The sequence below is a fragment of the Nestor notabilis genome, unplaced genomic scaffold (genome assembly GCF_000696875.1).
Source record: "Nestor notabilis isolate BGI_N333 unplaced genomic scaffold, ASM69687v1 scaffold18914, whole genome shotgun sequence".
In the NCBI taxonomy this organism is placed as follows: domain Eukaryota; kingdom Metazoa; phylum Chordata; class Aves; order Psittaciformes; family Psittacidae; genus Nestor; species Nestor notabilis.
This window is the reverse complement of record NW_009924499.1, coordinates 31,643-51,800: the sequence shown is the minus strand read 5'-3', so window position 1 is coordinate 51,800 and position 20,158 is coordinate 31,643. Positions and strand designations below refer to the sequence as shown.

Here is a 20,158-nt window from a genome sequence, read left to right as displayed (position 1 = left end):
CACCTTCAGTTTTTTAGTTGGAGTGTTGCATAGACAAGTTGGAGTAAGGAGTGATTTCTTTTGAGAACTTTATTCTCCATTTTACTGTCGTCTTAGTTACAGAAACACCTATATGCTTGAGAGATTATTATAGTGCTAATATTCCAGAAAAAGTGTTTACAATTCACATACTCTAATATAAAAAGGTAAAAATTATTTTGTTTATTGTATTTAAGAGTCAGTGTAAAAAGTAATTTCGCAGTATTGCTTAAATTTGTAAGACAATGAAGTGCACAAGAAAACTTCATGTTGTATCTTCTTCCTAATGCTTCTCTCTCCTGGGCTGTATTTTGCAACTTGACTGAAGATATACATAAGCTTAAATATCCTGAAGTTCCTTGCGTCCAATATTGCTGCTCAAAACCAGGGTGTACTTTCTTCATCCTGCCCCGTAACTAGGTGGATTCTTCTTGGAGTAGCCATTGTAAGACTTTTCTTATGGTCCATAACTTGGAAACCAGCAACCACTGCTGGCACAGAATGACCTATGGCCAGAGTGTCAGTTGTTTTCTTCAAAGTGTTTGCCTGGGCAGTATTGCTGAAACGTAGGTGAGGGTTTCATTTAATTTCTTCGACTGCTGCTCCCTTCTTAACAGGATTTTCTGCTGCTTTGAACTTCTGAGCCCATGGTCTTGCAAAAGCCTGCAAGTGTTGTTCTGTATTCGTTGAAAGAACAGATCTGATTGAGAGAATGAGCAATCTTCTAAAGCTGTGTTGGTTTTGGGCACGTTGGAAAGGTTGGTTCATGCATGTGGGTGAAAGAACAAGGAGGGGGTGTTACTGGCTCTCAACTTCGTATTTCAGGACGTGTGAATAAAAGCTGTGGTTGGCGTTCTCATGCACCATCACAAACACCTCTCTGCATCCCGAAGTGTTGCACGTTCCCTCCCAGTAGCCTCTGCTCTGGGTGAGAGGGTAAGCATTCTCAGCTTGAACTAGCACCTTTGCTATCCCATGCATTTTGAGTTTAAACTGAACATTGCGATTCGCCGGCAGCAAGCTGGAGAGCGGCTCCAGTATTTCATAGTCTTCCACCCACTTGCTGTAACTCTGAGGGAAAGCCGGCCACTTCACTTCAGTGTTCAAGCAGGTGATGAGGTAGTTGAAGATGTAGTCGTAATTGCCAGGATCTGACTTCTTCCTGGCATAGATTTTCAGAACAAAGTTCCCTGCGTGGGGCAGATGGATCTTCAACTCAATTTGGTTCCCACGGTGGATTTGCATGATGTGCCGCCTTCCCATATCCTCTGTCAGGCTGCTGCTATCAGAGTGCAGCGAGGCCAGGACGCTTATGTCTTTGCCCAGGGTGAAGGTGACAGAACACCGCCCATCATTGGTGTGAATGACGGGGTCAGGGTGGGATGGCCTCAGGAACCCTTGCCGCTCTGTGAACCAGCTTGGTCCAACAGGCTGATGCAGGTCCTTTGGGAAACGCATGGCCTTGTCCACAGACTTGCACTCTACGACATACTCTAACACGCAGTTGTAGACATCCGAGGCTTTGGAGGGCTTGGCAAAGATCTGCAGCTTGTGACTGCCTGTCTTCTGTGGGTAGATATCCAGCTTCATCCCGTGTTTTTTCAAAGTCATTAAACCGTGTTCATCTCTTCCCTTCAGCTTAAACGTAAATAGTGTGGCAGAGCGGCAATCCACTGATACAGAGGCTTTTCCATTGACTATGAGATACAAAAGAAAAGAAACCTGCGTAGGAGTTTCAATACATTTTTTGCATGTACACCCTGTTCTGGGAAGAGTAATCTGTCCCAGTAAATCGCTGCTTCTCTAATAATGGAACAAAGAGCTGCAGTTGACAGGTCATAGTTTGTAAGCTGTCTGCTTAGAATGGTGTCCTTCCAAAAGAATGAAGTGAAAAGTGGTCTTTGTTTTGGAGATGTGCATTTATCCTATTTTGATATACACTAGATTTGGTATACACTGTGGTCCTATAGAATAGTTAATATAACTGAAAGTACTGTCAGGTTGTGTACTCGAGAAGGGCTTAATTAGATGTGATTAGTCCCAATTGCTAGTCTAGTAGCTGTTCCAAGGAGCTTCAGAGAAAAGTGCAGGAACCCTCCAGTATGTAGATAGGAGATAATCTACCTCCCTATGAGCCTGTTCCCAAACAGCTTGAAGACAACACGAAGTTCTAAAATGCTGCTGCCTTTAAGTTTTAACTCTGTGTTCTTAGCATTCCTCAATTAGATATCTAGTTGAATTCCTGCAGCTCTTTTAAAAATCTGAGAAAGGGGATCTTAAATGCAGGGCCTGTAGTTCAGTGGTGTTTCCTGAATAGTTTAATGTTGAAAGAGCTGCTCTGGACTTACTGAGGATGCTGAGTAGAAGTGCCTGTTTATGTGTTGTTCAGTAATTCAAACTTCTGGAACATCATGAAAGGTTTTAATCTCATTTTTCAAGCCAGAGTTGCTAATATATAATAGCAATACTTCTAATTTTACACCACTGATGCTGGCTGATAGAGTAACTCAGCTTCAGCTGCTGACTGAGGCTTTCTTTTAGGCCCAGCAGCTACTACAGATTTTCACAGCTTGAGCAACAATAGCAACAAAAACCCAAAGCCCCAACAAACCCAAAGAAAAGAGAGAAAACAAACCAAAAGAAATTAAAGTATACCCTCTTCTGCCCCCAGTGCTTTGAGTGCACTCTGCTTGCCAGAACCAAGATGGAAATGTAATGTGCTGCATGCACGACAGAGTGTGGAGGATGCGGGGCTACAGAAAGGAAGATGCTCTGTAGCTTCCCTCACAGGGTATGTTACCTGTTTGGATGACAGCTGTCTCGGGGTGTGCTGTCAGCAGGCCCAACGTGTAAAAATTGCTGTTGTGCAGCATGTTGTTCTCAAAGTCTTTCAGCGTCAGGGTTGGTTTAAGAAGCTGCCAGTTACTGTTGTCTGGGAAGTGATTGTTAATGAACAGAGCTGGGTGAGTCAGAAAATAAAACTCATTGTATCTGGAAGAAAGAAGAGATTAAAGGAAAGTCAGTTATTTTGAGTAGTTGATTCTTCCCCTGCACGGTGGTGGTGGTTTCAGCAGGAGAAGTTGGAATGTTTTGGGCTGCTGAGAGTCTAAGGTTGGTGGGTTTGAAATTTTCTGGGCAGAGAAGGAACCTGAGCTTTGGTCTTCCATTTCCAGGGCAAATGCTGAGGTTTTGGATAAAACCAGGGTATCTGCATTACCGCCTGCAACCACAGGTTCCTGAAGAGAGAGGGAGGCACTGCTTGTTGTTTGAAAGTGTTGAGGCAACCTCTCTCAGGCATCTGAAAGCTATGAATCAAGCAACAGGTACTATTGTATAAGCTGAAGATGTGGTACATAAAACAAGGTCACTTTTGGCAGTTACGCAGTTAGCTGCTCGGAGCCATGGCCTTTTTACAGGTACATGCTCCATCCTTTGTATAGGCAGCCCAAATACCTTGCTCAGGGCATTGGGTCTTGCTGTGAGACCTTATATTTGTCACTGATGGGCCAAACCCATCAGCTTTCCTTCTGTGGTAGGTTTATGTATTAACATAGAGGATGGTTCTTTACCTGAAGGTGAACTTGGTGAAAGAATCATCAACAGCACCACTTCCCCAGGTGCTATCGAGTAAATGCCACCTTCCATCGAGGTAGACAGCATTCCAGGTGTGGTCAGAGTCCCCTGTAAAGGTCTGTCCCATCTTATACCCATTCCCCTTAGAGTGTCCCGATAGCTTCATGCACTGGATTCCTGCAATACTAAAAGGAAACAATAAGATGCAGCAAGAGACTTTGGTTTTAAACCTGTCAGTGTACTTTTATGGGAGGACAAAAGGAGGAGCAAAGTCTGCAGAACTTCAACCCTGTAGACCAGCGGATCAGCTCCATCAGCTCCTCAGGTGCCTCCTTGCAGTTGAGTCCCAATGGAGCTAGGGGTTTTAAATGTCTAAGTGTGCTAATGTAGTTCTATTTGAAAACTTCAACTTCTACCCCTGGTGACAGACACTGTGCTAAATGATACACTTAACTCTTAGGAAAGCTTGCTGTTAGCTGGGGCTCTGTACTTTTCTTGCTGGGGGGAATCTCTGCATTTTGTACAGCTTTCCTCTAACTGCCTTCTCATACTAGCACATCTAGAGACAGGCAAGTTCGCCCCTTTACCACTGACATCATTTAAAGATTCTGTTTTTCTCAGCTGTGATAGTGAATGTCTTCATATGGGGTGGGCACGCAAGAGTAACCCAAGGTAATGATGCCAAGCTGTTGGGTAGGGGCCATTTGTTTTCTTGTAATCTTTGCACAGGGACTTGGAGAGAGCATCCCACTGGAGGAAGGGGCTTTTCTTTTCCAGTTTTTGCATATTCACTCTCTTTTTCCCTGATGCACCATCAATTCAGTATTGTTAGAGGAGGATGACAAAGATGAAGTGTGCTTAATTGCTCTCTGCCTTGTTACTCAGTGGTATCCCTTTGAAGCTGTCCACAATTAGCCCGTGTAATTATAAATTAAAAGCGTGCCTGTTCATGCTTGTGTTCTCTCTGTGATGGCAGGCCTGGTGTTTGACACCCGCTAAGGTATCTTAGACCTCATGGGACTGTGGATGCTGATTTAGTTTCCTTAAAGAGTGAGCTTGTGCTTGCCCAGGGAACAAACGATTAGTCTCTTTTGAAAAAACTATAATGAATACCTGTGTTGAAGTGTAAATAAGACTTAAATAAGCACCTTGTAATAAGCTATCTGCTGCTGATAGGATTCTATCATTTGAGTCTTATTTCAGCATTAATCTAAAAGTGCTTTGCTTAGAGGATTGTCTTCTGTGTAGGATGGTATTGACATTTTTCTTCTTCATTGAAAGGTACATTAAATGGAACAACTACCTTAAGTAATAAACTGTGCATGCTTCAAGAGCAAGGCTGTCTGCATAATGTGGGTTTAACTCAGAGGAAAAGTGGTATTTATGGGGAAGATAATTAGCATGGTTGTGGAAGTCGAGGCCTGGTAACAGATACTGGCAGTATCTGTTATCACTGCGTCAGGTAGTTGGCAGTGCAGTAATGCTTACAGGGAGGACTGCTTTCCTCACAGAGATGGTGCTGGTTTAGAGGGAAGGTGGTGACTTCAGCTTCTCATAGGATTTACTAGGCTCAAACCTGGATGTCTTTGTGCTACTTAGTTATTTGATACTCCTTAAGAGTGTTAAATTCTTACATTCTTTCCAGAATTCTTTAAGAAAGAGTATCAAAAATGGAATCACCACTGCAAAGGATTGATGGAGAGCCAGCTGGGAGCTCCCATTGAGCAGCCTGCAGAGAGAAGACAAAAGGTCTGCAGAGAGGAGAAAAATGGCAGGGCTCCATCCCTGCTAAAGATGGCCAGCAAAGAGGAGGGACCGTTCAAGCCACCTCTCACTTAGCGTGGGCTGTTTGTAGTGTGAGGCAGTGCCTGTCACAGGAGATATTCAGAGTGAACGTGACAAGCCTGTTTTCCGTTGAGAAACCTGGTGTCACGGGTGGTCTGTAAAGTCCCTGCCAGCCCACAGCCGCCTGTGAGCCAAATCCTAAGGTGGAGCTCGGTGGTAACTGGAGCAACTCCGCTGACAAGACTGGTGAGAGCTTGGATTTACATGGTGTAACTGAGACTGGGATCCTGGGATCTTCAAGGAGGATTTGATCCCAGGAGTTTCCAAGGGGCCTAACAGGAGCTAAGTACCAAATTCCCACTAATTTCATGGGGATTTGGCATCTAATCCTTCTAGGCTTCTCTAGACATTCTTGTTAGCTGGGATATTTGGTGAGAACATTAAGGGACAAGTTCAGCCCTTTGTTCTCTCTGTGCTGTCACAGCAAACATTAGCAAAGCAACAAAAAGAGTTTGTGCTTGGATATGGTCAAAGTTCCAGAAATAAAGGTCAGAGTATCTGAATAGTGGTATCTTTGCTAATGGACAGACAAAACCCCTGTAAAATAGCAATCCTGTATTAGTTAAACAGGGTGTTCATCTCTCTGTTCTCGTGTAAATTACTTTATACATATGAATTAACCAGGAAAATAAAAGATTGAGAATATCTCCAGAAATGCTTGAAGTGGTAATGTTATGGTAGCAGATAACCTAAATACAGGGGGGACTGGAAGAACTGAATTTAGAAAGTTGGTAACATCTGCTTGGCGCAGCAAGGAGGTTAAAAGCTAAGTTGCTTTTCTGCTTTAAATAGAGTAGGAAATAATCTGGATCTTGCTATAGGTGTCATTGGAATTCAATGGCACCGTCTTCCCTTTCATTTCAGATTGACTTTGATGATTTCATCTAAAAGGAAAAGGCAAATCTGGTTTCTCCGGAGGAAGGCAGAATGGTTTATACTTGTGATAGGGAGGTGTACACTCCTGTGCCTGAAAAGAGGGAAAGCTACTGACTGTAGTAAACGAGGATGTGAAACCTGGATAATCTGCAGACTAATTATGAACAAGGTTATAGTGGGACTCAGTCAGTGTCAGCCATTGACTTCAGCATAACTATTGGGGGGATTCCTGACGGCTGGCAAATTGAGTTAAGTTGCCTCAGTGGGAGCTGGGGAAAAAAGGCATGTTAAAAGACCTTTTTTTTTCCCTCAAAAACTTGCCTCTCTGAAAAGCCTTTGCTCTTTGCCTCTTGCCTTTGTGCCTAGACTCAGCATAAGACTTGAACATCGCACAAGAAGCAGCGATGAGGAGATTCCCTTGCAAGAAAGGGGTGTTGTCTTTGGTTGTAGTTTTGCAATAAAAGGAGCTAAACATGTAGTTAATATTTGACAAAAGTGATGGGCTGGATGACTAGGAGGTTTCCCAAATCACAAAATGCATAATCAATGTGGAACTGAGGAATTAAGAGTAAATCAACAGATTTCAATAGTATTCAATAGTAAAAAATATCCTTGGAAAGATTTTTAATGAATGAAACATATGCTTTTTAATGAACAGATGCAAATTTTTCCCACTTCTAAGTGCTAATAACTGTTCCATAAGATGCAGTTATAAATTCATACTTCATTACCCTATTTCTTTACGTTACTCTTTAGAAAGCAAGATCCAATATCGCGCGATATGTTATTGGTTGGAAGCATTCCCCACTTTAGCATCTGGCATGGTATTTTTTTCACAGATCTGTCCTATTCCCTGTAGATTTTGTTTGTTTCATGGTTAAAACCTCCCCAAATCTTGTTGGGTGCTGTGGAAAGCCAATTGTTACACATGGCAGTTAGTAACTGGTCTTAAATTTTTCCCAAAGCTATCTTGTACATGGAAGCTGCTCTGCTGAGAAGGTGCTCCCTGGGCGAGCCACCTTGCAAGCCCACGCTCTTAGGAAAGCACACCATTGCTTTCTGGTGTTAGGAAGACCCTTCCAATCTTGTGTCCCTGAGTTGTCAGGTCCAGTTTTCCCCCCTTGGCCAACCCTTCTACATAAGGCTGGTCCCAAACTTGCCAGGCACCCTCATTGCCCTCACTAATCTAAGCCAAACGGATTTGTGCTCCATTCACATGCAAGGCACTGTGCTCCCTACCGAGGAAACGGCTGCCTCTTCCATGGAATGGCTTTGTGATTGTAAATCCTGCTTTGTGGGGGAAACCCCACTTGTTTATGCAGCTGATCCCCAGTGAAGTCAACATGGTTTTGTAGGCGGGAGAATGGATTTTAGTCACTAAATGCCCACGTAGCTATAAAATGGAAAGTGCAATATTGGCCTCCACCGTGATGGACCTTAAGATTGACTGCAGAAAACAGTGTGGTAAGCGTGAGATGATGCTTTGGTAGTGGAGGGAAGAGGGCATCTCCAGAAGGTTTTGGGGGAGCTCCTTTTGGGACTGTGCCCAGCTCTTGCGTGGGAGCATGTTGGAGACAACACTCCTTCTTGTTTAAGTCTTGCCATGCTTTTAACCTTCACATACAGATACTCAAAGGAAAAACACAGCTTCTTCTAACTGAATTAGCTTCGTGTTTTCATCTGCCATTATGTTAATGCAATGCGAAGCTCAGCAGATGGCACAAAGTAAATTATGCTGGGGAGGGGGGGTTGGAGGGAATGGAGGAGGAGGCAAAATTGACCTTTCTAGGGCTTGCTGGTTTTCCACAGTATGGATTTGAAAGCTAAAGTTCTGCATCCTGCTTAGAGTCACATCAGTCAATGCAAAGGCAGACAGAAGAGGCACAGAGATGACAATGAATATTAACTCTCCCTGGCATTGAATGCTTCTGAACTTAATTTACCTGCACATGTGTTCAAAGAGCCCAGCGTATCCCTCACAAATGCTCTTCCCCATCTGAAGCACATCTATGGGCTTGCTTGACAGCTGGCTTTTGTTATGGTAGCCCACTACGTCGTATTCTGCGGGAAGGAACACAGACAAAGGTTCATCCAAAAGCCTGAGGCAATGGGATCAGTGGGTAGCAGGAGCCACATTTGGATTGCTTTTCATCTCCTTGAGTGCAAGCAAGGAGAAATGAGCCATGGCATGTGCTGCACAAGGATGCTGTGGACGGCGGTTGGTGGGGAGAGGGACAAAGTCTATTTCTCCTCACAGTTTGTTTTTTCAGCAGTTGAATCCAAATGAGAGGAAAACCTGCTTTTTAAAAGAGGATCTCCCCAGGGGTGGCCCTTGTGCAGGGGGATCTATCATCTAAAGAGCTCCCGGTAAAAACCGGAGTGCTCTGCATTAGGAGGAGTTGGGCTCCTGTTACTGTCAAAGGAAGCCACTGAACGTTTTGCACTCTTTACAAGCAATTTGTATTAAAAATACCTGGAAAGTAGCTCGTTGAGAAATACCTGAAATGATTTGTTGCAAGTGAGTCATATTAATACCTGGAAGTGTAGGAAATCTTAATTACTTTGAATGAATACAGAAAAGTGGCGCAGTGGGGTTCCTTCAGGCAGAGCTTGAGGAACTGGTCTGGGAAGGTTAATTCAATACTGGCCAACCTTGGCCATGTCCGTAACCTCTTAAAATAGGAACATATTTTTCTGACAAAGCTCTGAGGAATGCTGTATCAGCTGATTCATCCTCCCTTTAATGCTGTGGAAGAGGGAAAAAGGCTGGCAACACACTGTGTTCGTGCTTTGATGAAACACTACGACTGCTTGGCTTGTATCTGAAGGGCTCAGGTGGCAGCTGTCTATGGGTCAGCCCGTGGAGCTGTAGGGAAGGGCTGTCTTTCTCCACTGGGGCTCTTCACTGGGCCACTAGCAAAGCTGCAGAGCGCTCTGAGGGGTGTATGGGGAGCTAGCTGGCGGCATGTGGCTCTGTATTCATGCTAGAAATCGTAGCTAAGATTTCTTTTAGTGCTACTGCTGCATGGAGGCAGCAGTCAGAGGCAGGGAGTTGAACTGGGTGGGAATTGATATCCCAAGAGCAGTGCTTTCGCTTAAAATCCAAACAAGGTGAGAGTTTATACCACTAGTGCTCTTGCAGGATAGATACACTGCATTTTTGTGAGCCAATTTACATCCCTAGCACTGTGCTTATTTCCCATACGTGTAAATGGGGGTCAGTCTCTGCAGGGATGAAGGAGAACAGTGAGGATTTTTACAGCATACCTGTTGGGGATTAGAGACCTGCCATGAACGAGTCAGGTAAATGGACCAGCTCAAAGCAGACCATCTGTCCTGAGCAGGATCCAGCCCAGGCAGCAGCAGGCAGAAATGAGTTAATAGAGTAAAGGCTGTGAATGGTCAGCGGTGCTGGCTGAGTCAAATGCTGGGTTTCAGGAAATCAGCAGTGAAATCAGCAGCCTGCGTATTGCAGGGGAAGATTAAAGCTGCTCGGGATTGACCTAGCTATGCTAACCATGCGGTAGCTGGCAAAGCTCTGCTGATCTCAGTGGGCGTGAGATTAGGCCAGTGCTTCCCAAATTGCTCCGCTGCTGTCTGTCAGCTGGCCGCTTCAGCCAGGGAACTGCACTGCACCAAAAGCCCATCAGGAAGCTCAAGAGGTGAGGGAAGAATAGCTGTGCTTTTCCCCCCTCTCTCCCCCAGGAGTTAATGGGAAACAAACATTTTTGTATACGTGTATCACTAGAGTGATTGCAGTTGTCATGAAGGTTGAAAGGGCGCCCTACAGGCAGGAATGGCAGCCACACAGAGGCTGGCATGTTTTACCAAGGCTGGCCTCTCCAATGTGCTGCGCTGACACGTCTGATGGATGTGTCAACAGCATCAATGCAGTTAGGTACTAGCTAGAAGCTGCACCACAGTATGTATCCACAAAACATAGGGGCAAAGCTGCCAACGGAAGAGCCAAGAGACCGTCACAGAATCATGGAATGGTTTGGGTTGGAAAGGACCTTAAAGCTCATCTAGTTCATAGGGACTTTTATGGTTACACCTTTGGATAAGTTGGGTAGGAGTTACAGATTCATCATGTGGAAAGAAATCATTTACACACAAACCTTGTAGGGCCTGGCAGTGCTAGGAGAGAGGGACTATGGAAACAGAGATGGTAAGGTAACCTCTGAGTGCATTTCTGCATAAATACATACAGAAAACCTTCCTCCTTCCCACCCCATGGAGCTAACCCACAGCAGGTATGGTAAACCACAGTGGCAGTGTTAAGAGGGCTGATGGCAACAGCCTTATCTTCTCAACTGAAGATCAAAACCTACCTATGTGATGGCATACCCACATCCATATGGCTCGGACTTTTTCCAGATCAGTCCGGGCTTGTTTAAGCAGGGCTTTAACAAGTTCTTCTACACTGTTCTTGACGTTTACCTGTTTGTGAGGAGGAACCATTGCAAGATCGTGGTGAAGAAATGGCTATGGTACATCTCCCTTCCTCCCCACTCCCTTGTTCTCCTAAAGCTAGCGAGACCCCACCTGCCAAGGGACTGCTCTAACTCGAGCTTCCTTAAAAATAGAAATATAAAGCTGTAGTTCCATGTTTGAGGAAGTGTTTTTGGTCATAGTTTCCCTCCTAGAGTGGGATCTATGTTGCTGGTCTTTTCAAGGAAATGGTTTGGGAGATTCCGAGGCACTTGCCCCAGTAGCTCAGGCTAAGGTGGTGCTAGTGCTGGTAGTGAGGTTTCAAGGATCATCCCCAGAGGGGAGCTGAAGGGGAGGACAGAGGCAAAAGTGAGACTTACTTTTAATGCGTAGGCATCCAGCTTCTCAAATTGCTGCAGATCTACTGGCATGGACTTCAGAGAGGATTTGTCCCATGGATATGCTGGGAAGAAATGAGTTGTCATTGTCTCGGGAAGGGAGGGGGTGTTTTTCCTGGCTGTATGCTTGAATAAGTGGATGCTGCAGAGCTCCTGCCTGACCCATGGAGGGATCCATCAGCAGGTGCTTAGGGAGCAGAGGACATGAGGGCCATTTGTGGAAGGTCCCTGCCAGCTGCATGGAAAGCAGGAGCCATCCTGTCTAGTCTGGTATAATTTGGGCAATGCTGGAGCTGGAGGTGCCCCCGCGTCTTTGGCACTGTGTAACAGCATAGAAAATCCCAGGATATTATATTTAGGAGACAAAATGCAGAAGCATCAGGGAAAATCTGTATGGTGAAAGCTCTGGCAAAAAAGAGACCCTTGGAAAAAAAACACAAAAGAGCTGGGTTTCTGCAGCAGTTTTGTTGATAGAGGTGACTATTTTGGATGGTGAATTCTGCATGAATTCAAGCACATGAGAAATGTAACATGGAGAGCAGCTGGACTGAAACCGGTGTGCCTACACCCCTGTCTGCATCTTCGCAGGCTCTAGGCTCCTAGTTCTACTTGGTGTGAACAAAAAGTTACTAACTTATCATAGAACAGTTTGGGTTGGAAGGGACCTTAAAGCTCATCTAGTTCCACAGGCCTTCCACTAGATCAGGTTGCTCCAAGCCCCTGTGTCCAACCTGGCCTTGGCTTCCCCTAATTGATCATATAACTTATTTTTTGACAGTCTCTGAATGAGCTGACACTGTTCTCTCTCATCAGTGAGCCCACCTGGGTGATGCAGCTGTAACTCAGTGCATGGATACCTCTCCTGGACCACTGTCTGCTCAGCCCTACCTTTTCTTCTAAGCTGGTAAGAAGAGAATTGAGCTCTACAGAAATCTCTCCCCATGGTGTGCTGTCGAAGGACTAAAGAGATTCTTCTAGCTATCTTAGTAGGGTTGTTACTCCTCTGGAGAGAAAGGGATTTAAAAGAGATCACAAAGTGAAAATGCTGTCGTGTGACCCTTAGTGCTGGGAGAGGTGAATGTATGGTGCTGTAGAGCTGCTGTTTGCCTAGAACAAGAAATGAATTGCCTTGGCCTGTGCACGGAGGCACAGAGTCTTTGGCTGGTTGCATGCTGCTTTGTTCATGATCCTTGCTAAGCAAACAAGATGCCCCTCTGCTGCCTTGCTCAACGAGTGCTGGTGGGAGCAAGATGCACTAGAGGCTCTGAGAGCGCCCTATCCCAGCTGAGAAGCAGGCAGTGCTTCCGAGATCCATATTCATTACCCACTCCTTCTCCATCACCCCAAAACAGGGCTTTGTCCCACTGGGGGGGTGGGGGGTGGAAGGGGGGAAGGTCTGGTCCTGACTTGCAAAGGTGTTTTGTTAACTTGAGCCCTGCCCTTCTTGGGAACCTCCACCCCAGGAATTGGTTATGGGGCATCCTGTGTCCCATCGACAGTGCAGTCTGCCAGGCAAGATGCAGGGGTCCCTCTACCAAAACCAGGTACATGGCATCTGTTTCTTTAACAACCCATGTGTTTATCCTGGTTTTCCTTGAAGAGGGTTATTATGCTGACCTAAAGAGAGGGAAAGCAGGTTTATATTTGAAGGTTCCCATTCTCTACAGCTTGGAAAACTGATTTTTGCCTTTTGGGAGCAGGATGGGTTTTTTTAAATTGGCTATCAGTTTTTGTCTTACGTGAGGTTATAGCTGCAAAGGCTCCCTGCAGATGTGGCATCTGGAGTAACTTGTGTAGCTCTGTGCAGTTAGGAAGTGTGTGGAGCCTTGGGAAGGTCTTGGGCACATGTGACATTCCCCAAGCCCTCCGTATCCACCACCCTGATGAACAGGGTGTTAGGGAATTGAATGCTAATCTTGGCAATATAAAGTAAATCATTTGCCAGTGTCCTTCAGCCTAGGCTTGAGGCAGGGCAAGCCATGTTCCTAGGACTGATGGGCTTCCTATCCAGGACTTCCCTGCATTGTGCCCATTGTGCCAGCAGTGTGGGGACAGCCGAGTGTTACCGTGCAGGTCCTTTTTTCCTGGTGGCCGCGGGGCTTCAGTCCTCTGGAAACCTGGCACAGTGGAGAAGGGAGCAGGAGATGAGCAGTCATTGGCAGGGGGAAAAAGACAGAAATAAGTGATTCTGGAGAGTGGGACTGGGTGGGAAAAGCTGAAATTGAGGCTTTTCTTTGCCTTGTTCTCTTGCACTCGGGTATGGATGTCAACACCCTGCAGAGCGTGTGTGCAGAGGGGAGAGGGATGGAGCAAGCTGTCTGGACTGCAGAGTACTCCGTGTCCCCACCCTGCAGTCCTGTGGCTCTGCAGAGGCCACATTCCCCAGCAGTCAGGCATCTCCTGTTCTAGCCAGAGGGCTGGGGACAGCAAACCCCTGCCCACCACGTCTCCAAACCCCCCCAGGCTTGGAAGAAGGGAGCGCTGAGCTCCAGAGCTGTCAGATGATCACCCTGCAGAGAGCTCTGTGGCAACTGCAGGATTGCTGAGGGATGCTGCGGGCCCCAGACTGTCACCACCTTCCACATCCCAGGGCTGGAGGAGGAGAAGATCCCCCCTGCCCTAGGAGTAGAAGGATTTTGCTCCTCAAGCCCTATGGACAGGGTCCAGCAGCATCTGCCCTGCAGGGAGAGTGGGTACAGGGTTTGGCACCCTCTCAAGAGCCTCGAGCCCTTCAGGGAGAAGGGTTCCTGTCTCCTCCTGGGTGAGGGCTGGATTGGAGATACGTGCTGTGGTAGAGCAGAGCCTCACCTTTGTTGTCCTGACCTCTCAGTCTGGGCAGCCTCCGAGGACCTGCAACACGCCAACATGGTTAGTGCAATCACCCCAACATCTGCCCTGGGTGCTGCATCCCCTCGAGCTCCCAGGTTTCTTGCCTTCACTACTTGTGCAAAGGGAAGGATGTGGCCCCTTTGCCCTCTCACCCTTGGCCTGCTCTGCTAGGGGGGAAAACCCAGGCTGTACCTTTTCCAAAGGAGAGCTTCTTGAAGAGTTGTGGGGTGGTATCCTTGGGATGGATCTCCACTGTCATTTGGGTTCCTGCAAGAAATGGTGACAGACTCCCTAAGAAAGGCAAAACTAATTTGGATGTGGGAGAGAAGGGCAGAATTCCCTGCCAAGGCATCACAGGATCTGACTCTTAACGCGGTGATTATGAAGGTGTCAAAGCATTTGGGTTTCCAGGCAAAAGAAAGCACCCATAAGATAAACTGTATGTTTAGAAAGCCTGTGGTCGGCTCTGGTGTAATTTGAAGCTCTCAAAAAACACAAGACAGCCTGTTAGAGCCTTGCAGGTGATAAAGTGGATCATAAATAAAGCAAAGGTCCTCAGTGAGGATTATGTGGCAGCTTAAAAAACCCACGTTTATCACTATATTAAATAGCTATTGATGGAGGTACGGTAAGCAGAAACTTAATTTCTTTCATTGATTTTTCTTGGAATCAAACAGAGAAAGGATCACAGCTATGAAAATGGTTTGACTTGTGATATTAAAACGCTTTTGCAAGGGCCATTGCCTGTCAGAGGCAGACTCCAGGACCAGGCTGGGGACTGTGCTCTGCATGCCATGGTGCTATGCAGCAGTCTCATTGGAAACCTGGGGATCTTCTGTTTAAAGTTTCACAGAGAGAAGTGCAAGGGAAAAAGTTCAGGGGTGTCCTGTAGGAATTACCTGAACTACTTGAAAGAGACTGCGTTATTTTTGGCAAACATTTCAGAAGGTTCTGCAACCACTGAGGTTCCCTGGAGGAACTTGGTGTGCTCCCTGTTTCAGATCAGACAGGGGTTGCTTTGGAGACCAACGGTCAAGATGTTAATGCACCTTGGGGCTGCCGTCCAACCACATGTGTTACCTCCTCCACTGTTATCAAAAGTGTCATGACATTTGTGGTTTTCCTTGAAAGCCAGCTCTTGGAACTAGCTAATTAGGCAGGAATCTGCACTTTCAGCACGGAGTAAGTTTTTCCACAGCGTTTAACTTCAGGAGAAGTTAAGTATCTCCTGTGATTGTGCAGAAACGTTCCATACCTTTCAAGCACCAAAAGCAGAAGGCCAGAAAAACTGTAAAAAAACCCCTTTAAAATCCTAGAGCTTGACTCTAATTCTGGGATGACTGCAGGTTTCAGGATGGCAGGACTGGAGCTGGCTGCTGTATTTTGTCAGTTAATTCGAAGGTAAAATGAAGTTGCTTCTCAAAGGGATGACTTAGTGCAAACGGTATTATTTCTTTAAGAGTTTTATGTTTTCAGGAGTCCTTTTTTTAATTTCCCAAGGTTATTTTTAGTTTTGGGGTTTGTCTGTTTTGTTGCCAACTTCCACTTTCTCCATTTTTCCCCATAAATTAAGATTCTTCGTTTTCAAGAAATAAATTTAATGGCAGGGAATGCTGCCATCAGCCAGTTTAAAAGACATTGAACAAATGAAAATAACTCCTGTAATTCCATGGAAATTTTCCAAAGTGCTACATCCATTGCTTTAAAAACTAATGCTATGAAATGCTTTCTGAAGTTTTTATGCCTTTTTTTACTATTCCTAATCAAGATGTCCTTCATAAAGAAACACTTGTTCCTCTCCTCATTCTCTTGGTCCATGGCCAGTGAGTGCTTTGGGGTCCAGCTGGCCCAGCAGTGCCCCTGTTCTAGTGCAGGGATTGCTCCTTGCAGGTCCTTATGAAAGGACATCTGCAACCAACTATCTCAAGCTATTCTGCCAATATTATTTCTTCCAGCCATTGCACCCATCTATCAGGACTGGAATATCTGACATTGGCAGCAGTATGTTCTTACCATGCTTTCTGATTACATCTATGCTATGTTAAGAGGGTTGGTGGGAACCGAGGTGCTTCAGGATCCACTTCCATTCACCCACACTGAAAAACCTGAGGATTCTCCAGGCTCCCCTGGGATTTTTCATTCCTCGTGCTCAAGATCACAGAATTGTCAGGGTAGGGCTTTTCCCCTCTTTGGGGATGTTCTGAGGTTGTTTTATTACAGTGAAAGCTTGATAGGGAACTCACTGAAGCCTTGCTCTGAAAAACTGGTATCCTTTGGGGCACCACTTACCTTCATTGGAGTATGAAGTAAGGGCTTGCGTCTGCTTGCAGGGTTCCTTGGAGACCTGACAGCCTGGTTGCACAAAGAAAAACATCTCAGTGCCTTGAGGACAGTGGAGGTGCCTGGTGTGGTGGTGGATTAAATCTGTGCCTTCACTCAGCAGCCAAGTAAGTAATGACACAAGAAGCTTGACCTTATTCTCCAGCTTTGATGCCCAATTGGTCACGGTCCCAGGGTGCCTGGCCCCACTCCAGAGGGATGCTCCAGCCTAGAGAAGGGCTGGAGTGGGTGCTGCTGCTCAGGGTGGGGGGTTAGGGTGCTTGAACCAGCAGGTCACTGTTTGGAGAGGTGGTTGGGAGGGAAGGACAAGCAGGAGGGGGCTTGGAGGCGGTGTGGTCCCTGAGTGGGAGCATTGTTGTGGTTGTCAGCATCTCATCCTCACCTCTCCCCTCTGTGCTCTGGGAGCCCCTGACCATCTCAGTGATGCCAGCTAGCCCTGGGGTCCTTGGAGCAGAGGGAAGTGTGGGGATCTATGCAGTTGCAGGCAGCATAAATCTGCTCCCCTGCACTGCACTGCACTGACATCCAGGGCAGTCAGCAGATGCCAGGGCTCTGGGTGCTCCAGCTTTGCCAGTGGATGTTGGCCAGGGCAGTCCCTTGCTCTCTACACAAAGTGTCATGGGATCACTGTCCTGCCAGCCACCAGAGACCGGCACAGGGAGCCTGGTTTCCATGGCTTGTCCTGAAGGCTGGATACCATCCCTACCTTGTGGCTGGGACAAGGATGGGGTCCTGCGGCACGGTGCCGGGGCCGCAGCCTGTTTGCCTTGGTGGAATTGGGATGAGGCTTATGTCATCCAGTTTGTAAATACTGCGGCAGCACCAGCTGCTCCGTGGTGTCAGAGGCTTCATCAAGATGCTAACACGGCTGATTAAAAGGGAATTTATTAACCCCTGCGGTGCTAGAGGAGCAAAAGCTCTGCCTGCTCCTCCGGCATATGAATACTTGGTAATCCTCGCAGGGATTTAAATTGTGCCTAAGGTAGAGCTGCAAGGGAAGGTTTCCCATGTGCATACTAAATATTCCTGTCACTAGTTTGGGGTGATAAACGACTGATCCGATCCTCTCGCTCATAATGGAGGCTTTGAGTTGTGCTCTGCAGCTCTGGTTGCAGACCCTCTTGAGTGTGACAGAGGAGTAAAGAGTGTTGAACATTTATCTGCTTCCTGGAGAGGAGGATTTTGTTATCTGGTGTCTGAGACTATCAGATTTGCAAAAAGACAAACCCAAAGTTGTATCTTGCCGGGAAATGTCGCTTGCTCACAGCCTGCGAGCACCAACCAGCCACCACTGATTTCAGAGGGGCTTTGAACAGGGCTCCTATTGAGCACAGTACTGGGCACAGCCGTGGGTTTTGTGTGCTGCAATTGCTTGGCCTGTGGAAGCAAAGCTCCTGTTCAATATAACTACAATCCTCTGGTACCATGAGAATTACCTTTGCTTTACCTTTGCCCCTCACCTTTCTCTGCTAGACATCCCATTAAGCTTAGACTACCAAGAAAGCAAGTCAGATGGTCTGATTCCGTTCCCTGGGAGCTGCTCTGACCCATTGCATTGCAGTCCTGCAGCCTGGCTGTGTGCAGCCTGGGGTAACATCTTCAGATGCTCCTTCTGAACTGCTTCAGGGCAGATGGGTGAGCAATTGGCAGGGGAACACTCAAGACTAGCATCCACATCATTTCTGGATAGCAATCACCTTGCCTTGCACTCAGCAATGTGAGCAGGGCAGATGGAGAAAGCACTGGTGGATAGATGCATTGAAAGGTTTCGTGCACACCCCAGACCCTGCTTAAGCTGTGTGAGTGCTGGGGAAGTCTCTGGAAGATCTGTCTGCAACCTGAGCAATTTGGGGCACTGGATTTCCCGTGTCATCAGCTGACTGTGAAATGCAAGAGCTCCGAGCACCTGGAATAGGACTAAGGTGCAAGAAGGTCCCCTGCAGACGGCCGTGCATGGGCTCTGCAGTTCCACCCGTGTGCATCCTGGCCATGGGGCAGAGGAGGGGTTGCTTCCCAGGGGCACATTGCTTGAAAGCCCTCCATGTGTCTCCACTGAAGCCCCTCGAAGCTCTGGAAAGGCAGGGCTTGTTTCAAGCACGTTTATGCTCGAGAGGCACAGCTGGATGCCAAAAGCTTGCAAATGGGTTTTGTGTACAGTGGTTAGTTTATCAGTAGAGTGAGAAGACAACATACCATTAAGGTCTCTCCCCTGAGGTGGCTGCGATCTGCTGTTTCCGTTTCCATCATCCTGCAAACCTGTAAGACATAAAGGTGAGATCTGCAGGCTGTCCTCCTGCAGGGAGGTTCTGGCACTGCCTGGAGGCCAAGCACCCCCAAACCTTTCATGCAACCCATCATTCCATCTGAGCCCAGGTTTCACTAGGATCCACCTTCCCTAGCTTGTCTGCAGCATCTGCTGCAGCCCCTGTTGCTAGAGTAGGAAATACTAGGAGGAAGAAAGTGCAATAGTCCAGGTCTAAGCTGCTGTGATAGGGTTTGCTCTTATTTGGGTACACGCTGGATGCTGTGTTAGACGAAGCATGAACGCAACCTCTGCATTAGCTTTGTCTACCCTCGTTAGCCTGGAACTGGTTGTCTGAAAACCTGGACTTTCCACAAGGTTTTAGAGCAGGAATACTCCTTTTCCTCCTTTTACTTCTACCGGCAGGATCCCCTTACAGTTGCAGAGCAGAGCCTTAGCTTTTTGGAATATCCCCTGGAGGGACAGGGAGATTGTCCCAAACTGTAGCTATAAATGGCTCAGGGCAGTCATCCCTGGAGACACAGCCTGGACACGCTTCCAACAAAACAGTTTCTCCCCTGTACTCCGGTGTAGTAGGTGCTGCTCTGGGGTGAAACTGCCAAGCTCTCACTCTGCTCCCCTTGCACAGCCACAGAGGCTGTGGAGGCACCTCGGGGCATGGCAAAGCAAGGTGCAAGCATGGTCCTCGGATTAGTATCTGTGTGTATATCACCTCCTGCACCTTGGATTGCATGCACCAGAGTGCAGCGTGCAGTGTTGCACAAGCAAGGTCTGTCCTGCTCCAGGACCAGGGAAGGCACGCTGGCTTCCTATGGACAGAGTTTGAAGTTTGGGGCTTTGCAGCATGTCTGCAAAGGAAAAGAGGAGAGGGATGGTGGGGTGGGGGGAAGCCCAACCCGTGATCCAAAGCTGCTGCTTCACTTCGCTACCAGACACATGCTGCCCTCCCCTCCCTCGCACCAAAGGGAGGTTACCTGCGCTTCGGTCGCTGTCTGTTGGCCTCTCCTTCTGCCCTTTCTGCTCGCTCGCTGTCTCCTCAGGGTGGACGATAAGCAGCAAATTGATAGTTACTGCACTTGGATCTGTCTTAAAGTCCATGGTACCCATCAGAGCATGGCCAGGGTGCCGGTCCTGCCGCCGAGCTGCCGCTGCTGCGAGCTGCCCTGTTTATTTTCCACCCTTGGGGAAAGGCGAGCGCGCTCCCCCCAGAGCCGCAGCACCGGCGGGCTGGCCCTGCCAACTGCACCATGAGAGCCCTGCCAAAGCCAACCCTAATGAAGAGGTTACCAGTCACCTTTGAAAGGAAATCACGGGAGGGATCCGGTTCCTAAAGCAGAGGAAAGAGCTGTGTTTCGGTGGCGGGGGGGTTGCGTGTGTGTCTGATTTCAGAGCGTGCCCCCAGCTCCCCCTCCCCTCTCAATGCCCTTTTTGGCTTTAAGCACTTGTCTACACTCAAATCCCCCATCAGCACTGTTGGCTGGGGGGGATTTGGTTCCCAGCTCTGGCAGAAATCCTTAAAAGGCTTTCTCTTTTGATCCTCTGCCCCGGCTGACACTGGAGGGATGCTTAGGAGTGTAAATAATAA

At 47.3% G+C, this 20,158-nt stretch overlaps 1 protein-coding gene across 1 annotated transcript; it reads right to left on the bottom strand.

The window, feature by feature from the left end:
• Positions 1 to 816: 816 nt before the first annotated feature.
• Positions 817 to 19,736, bottom strand: KY (kyphoscoliosis peptidase). Its single transcript, XM_010012638.1, has 12 exons — positions 19,548 to 19,736; positions 18,504 to 18,566; positions 16,260 to 16,322; positions 14,163 to 14,237; positions 13,950 to 13,991; positions 13,208 to 13,258; positions 11,124 to 11,206; positions 10,644 to 10,752; positions 8,256 to 8,373; positions 3,588 to 3,776; positions 2,819 to 3,009; positions 817 to 1,715 (listed from the first exon to the last, which is right to left on the bottom strand). Exons 1-12 carry the CDS (start codon positions 19,678 to 19,680, stop codon positions 817 to 819), a joined length of 2,016 nt encoding a protein of 671 aa, XP_010010940.1. The 5' UTR covers positions 19,681 to 19,736.
• Positions 19,737 to 20,158: the final 422 nt, after the last annotated feature.

Coding starts and splice junctions, on each gene's coding strand:
- KY (XM_010012638.1), bottom strand. CDS start 19,680: ATGGGTACCATGGACTTTAAGACAGATCCAAGTGCAGTAACTATCAAT. Junction 13,992..14,162: donor GAAGCTCTCCTTTGGAAAAG/GTACAGCCTGGG, acceptor GGCGTGTTGCAG/GTCCTCGGAGGCTGCCCAGA. Junction 8,374..10,643: donor GTGGGTATGCCATCACATAG/GTAGGTTTTGAT, acceptor TCCTTCCCGCAG/AATACGACGTAGTGGGCTAC.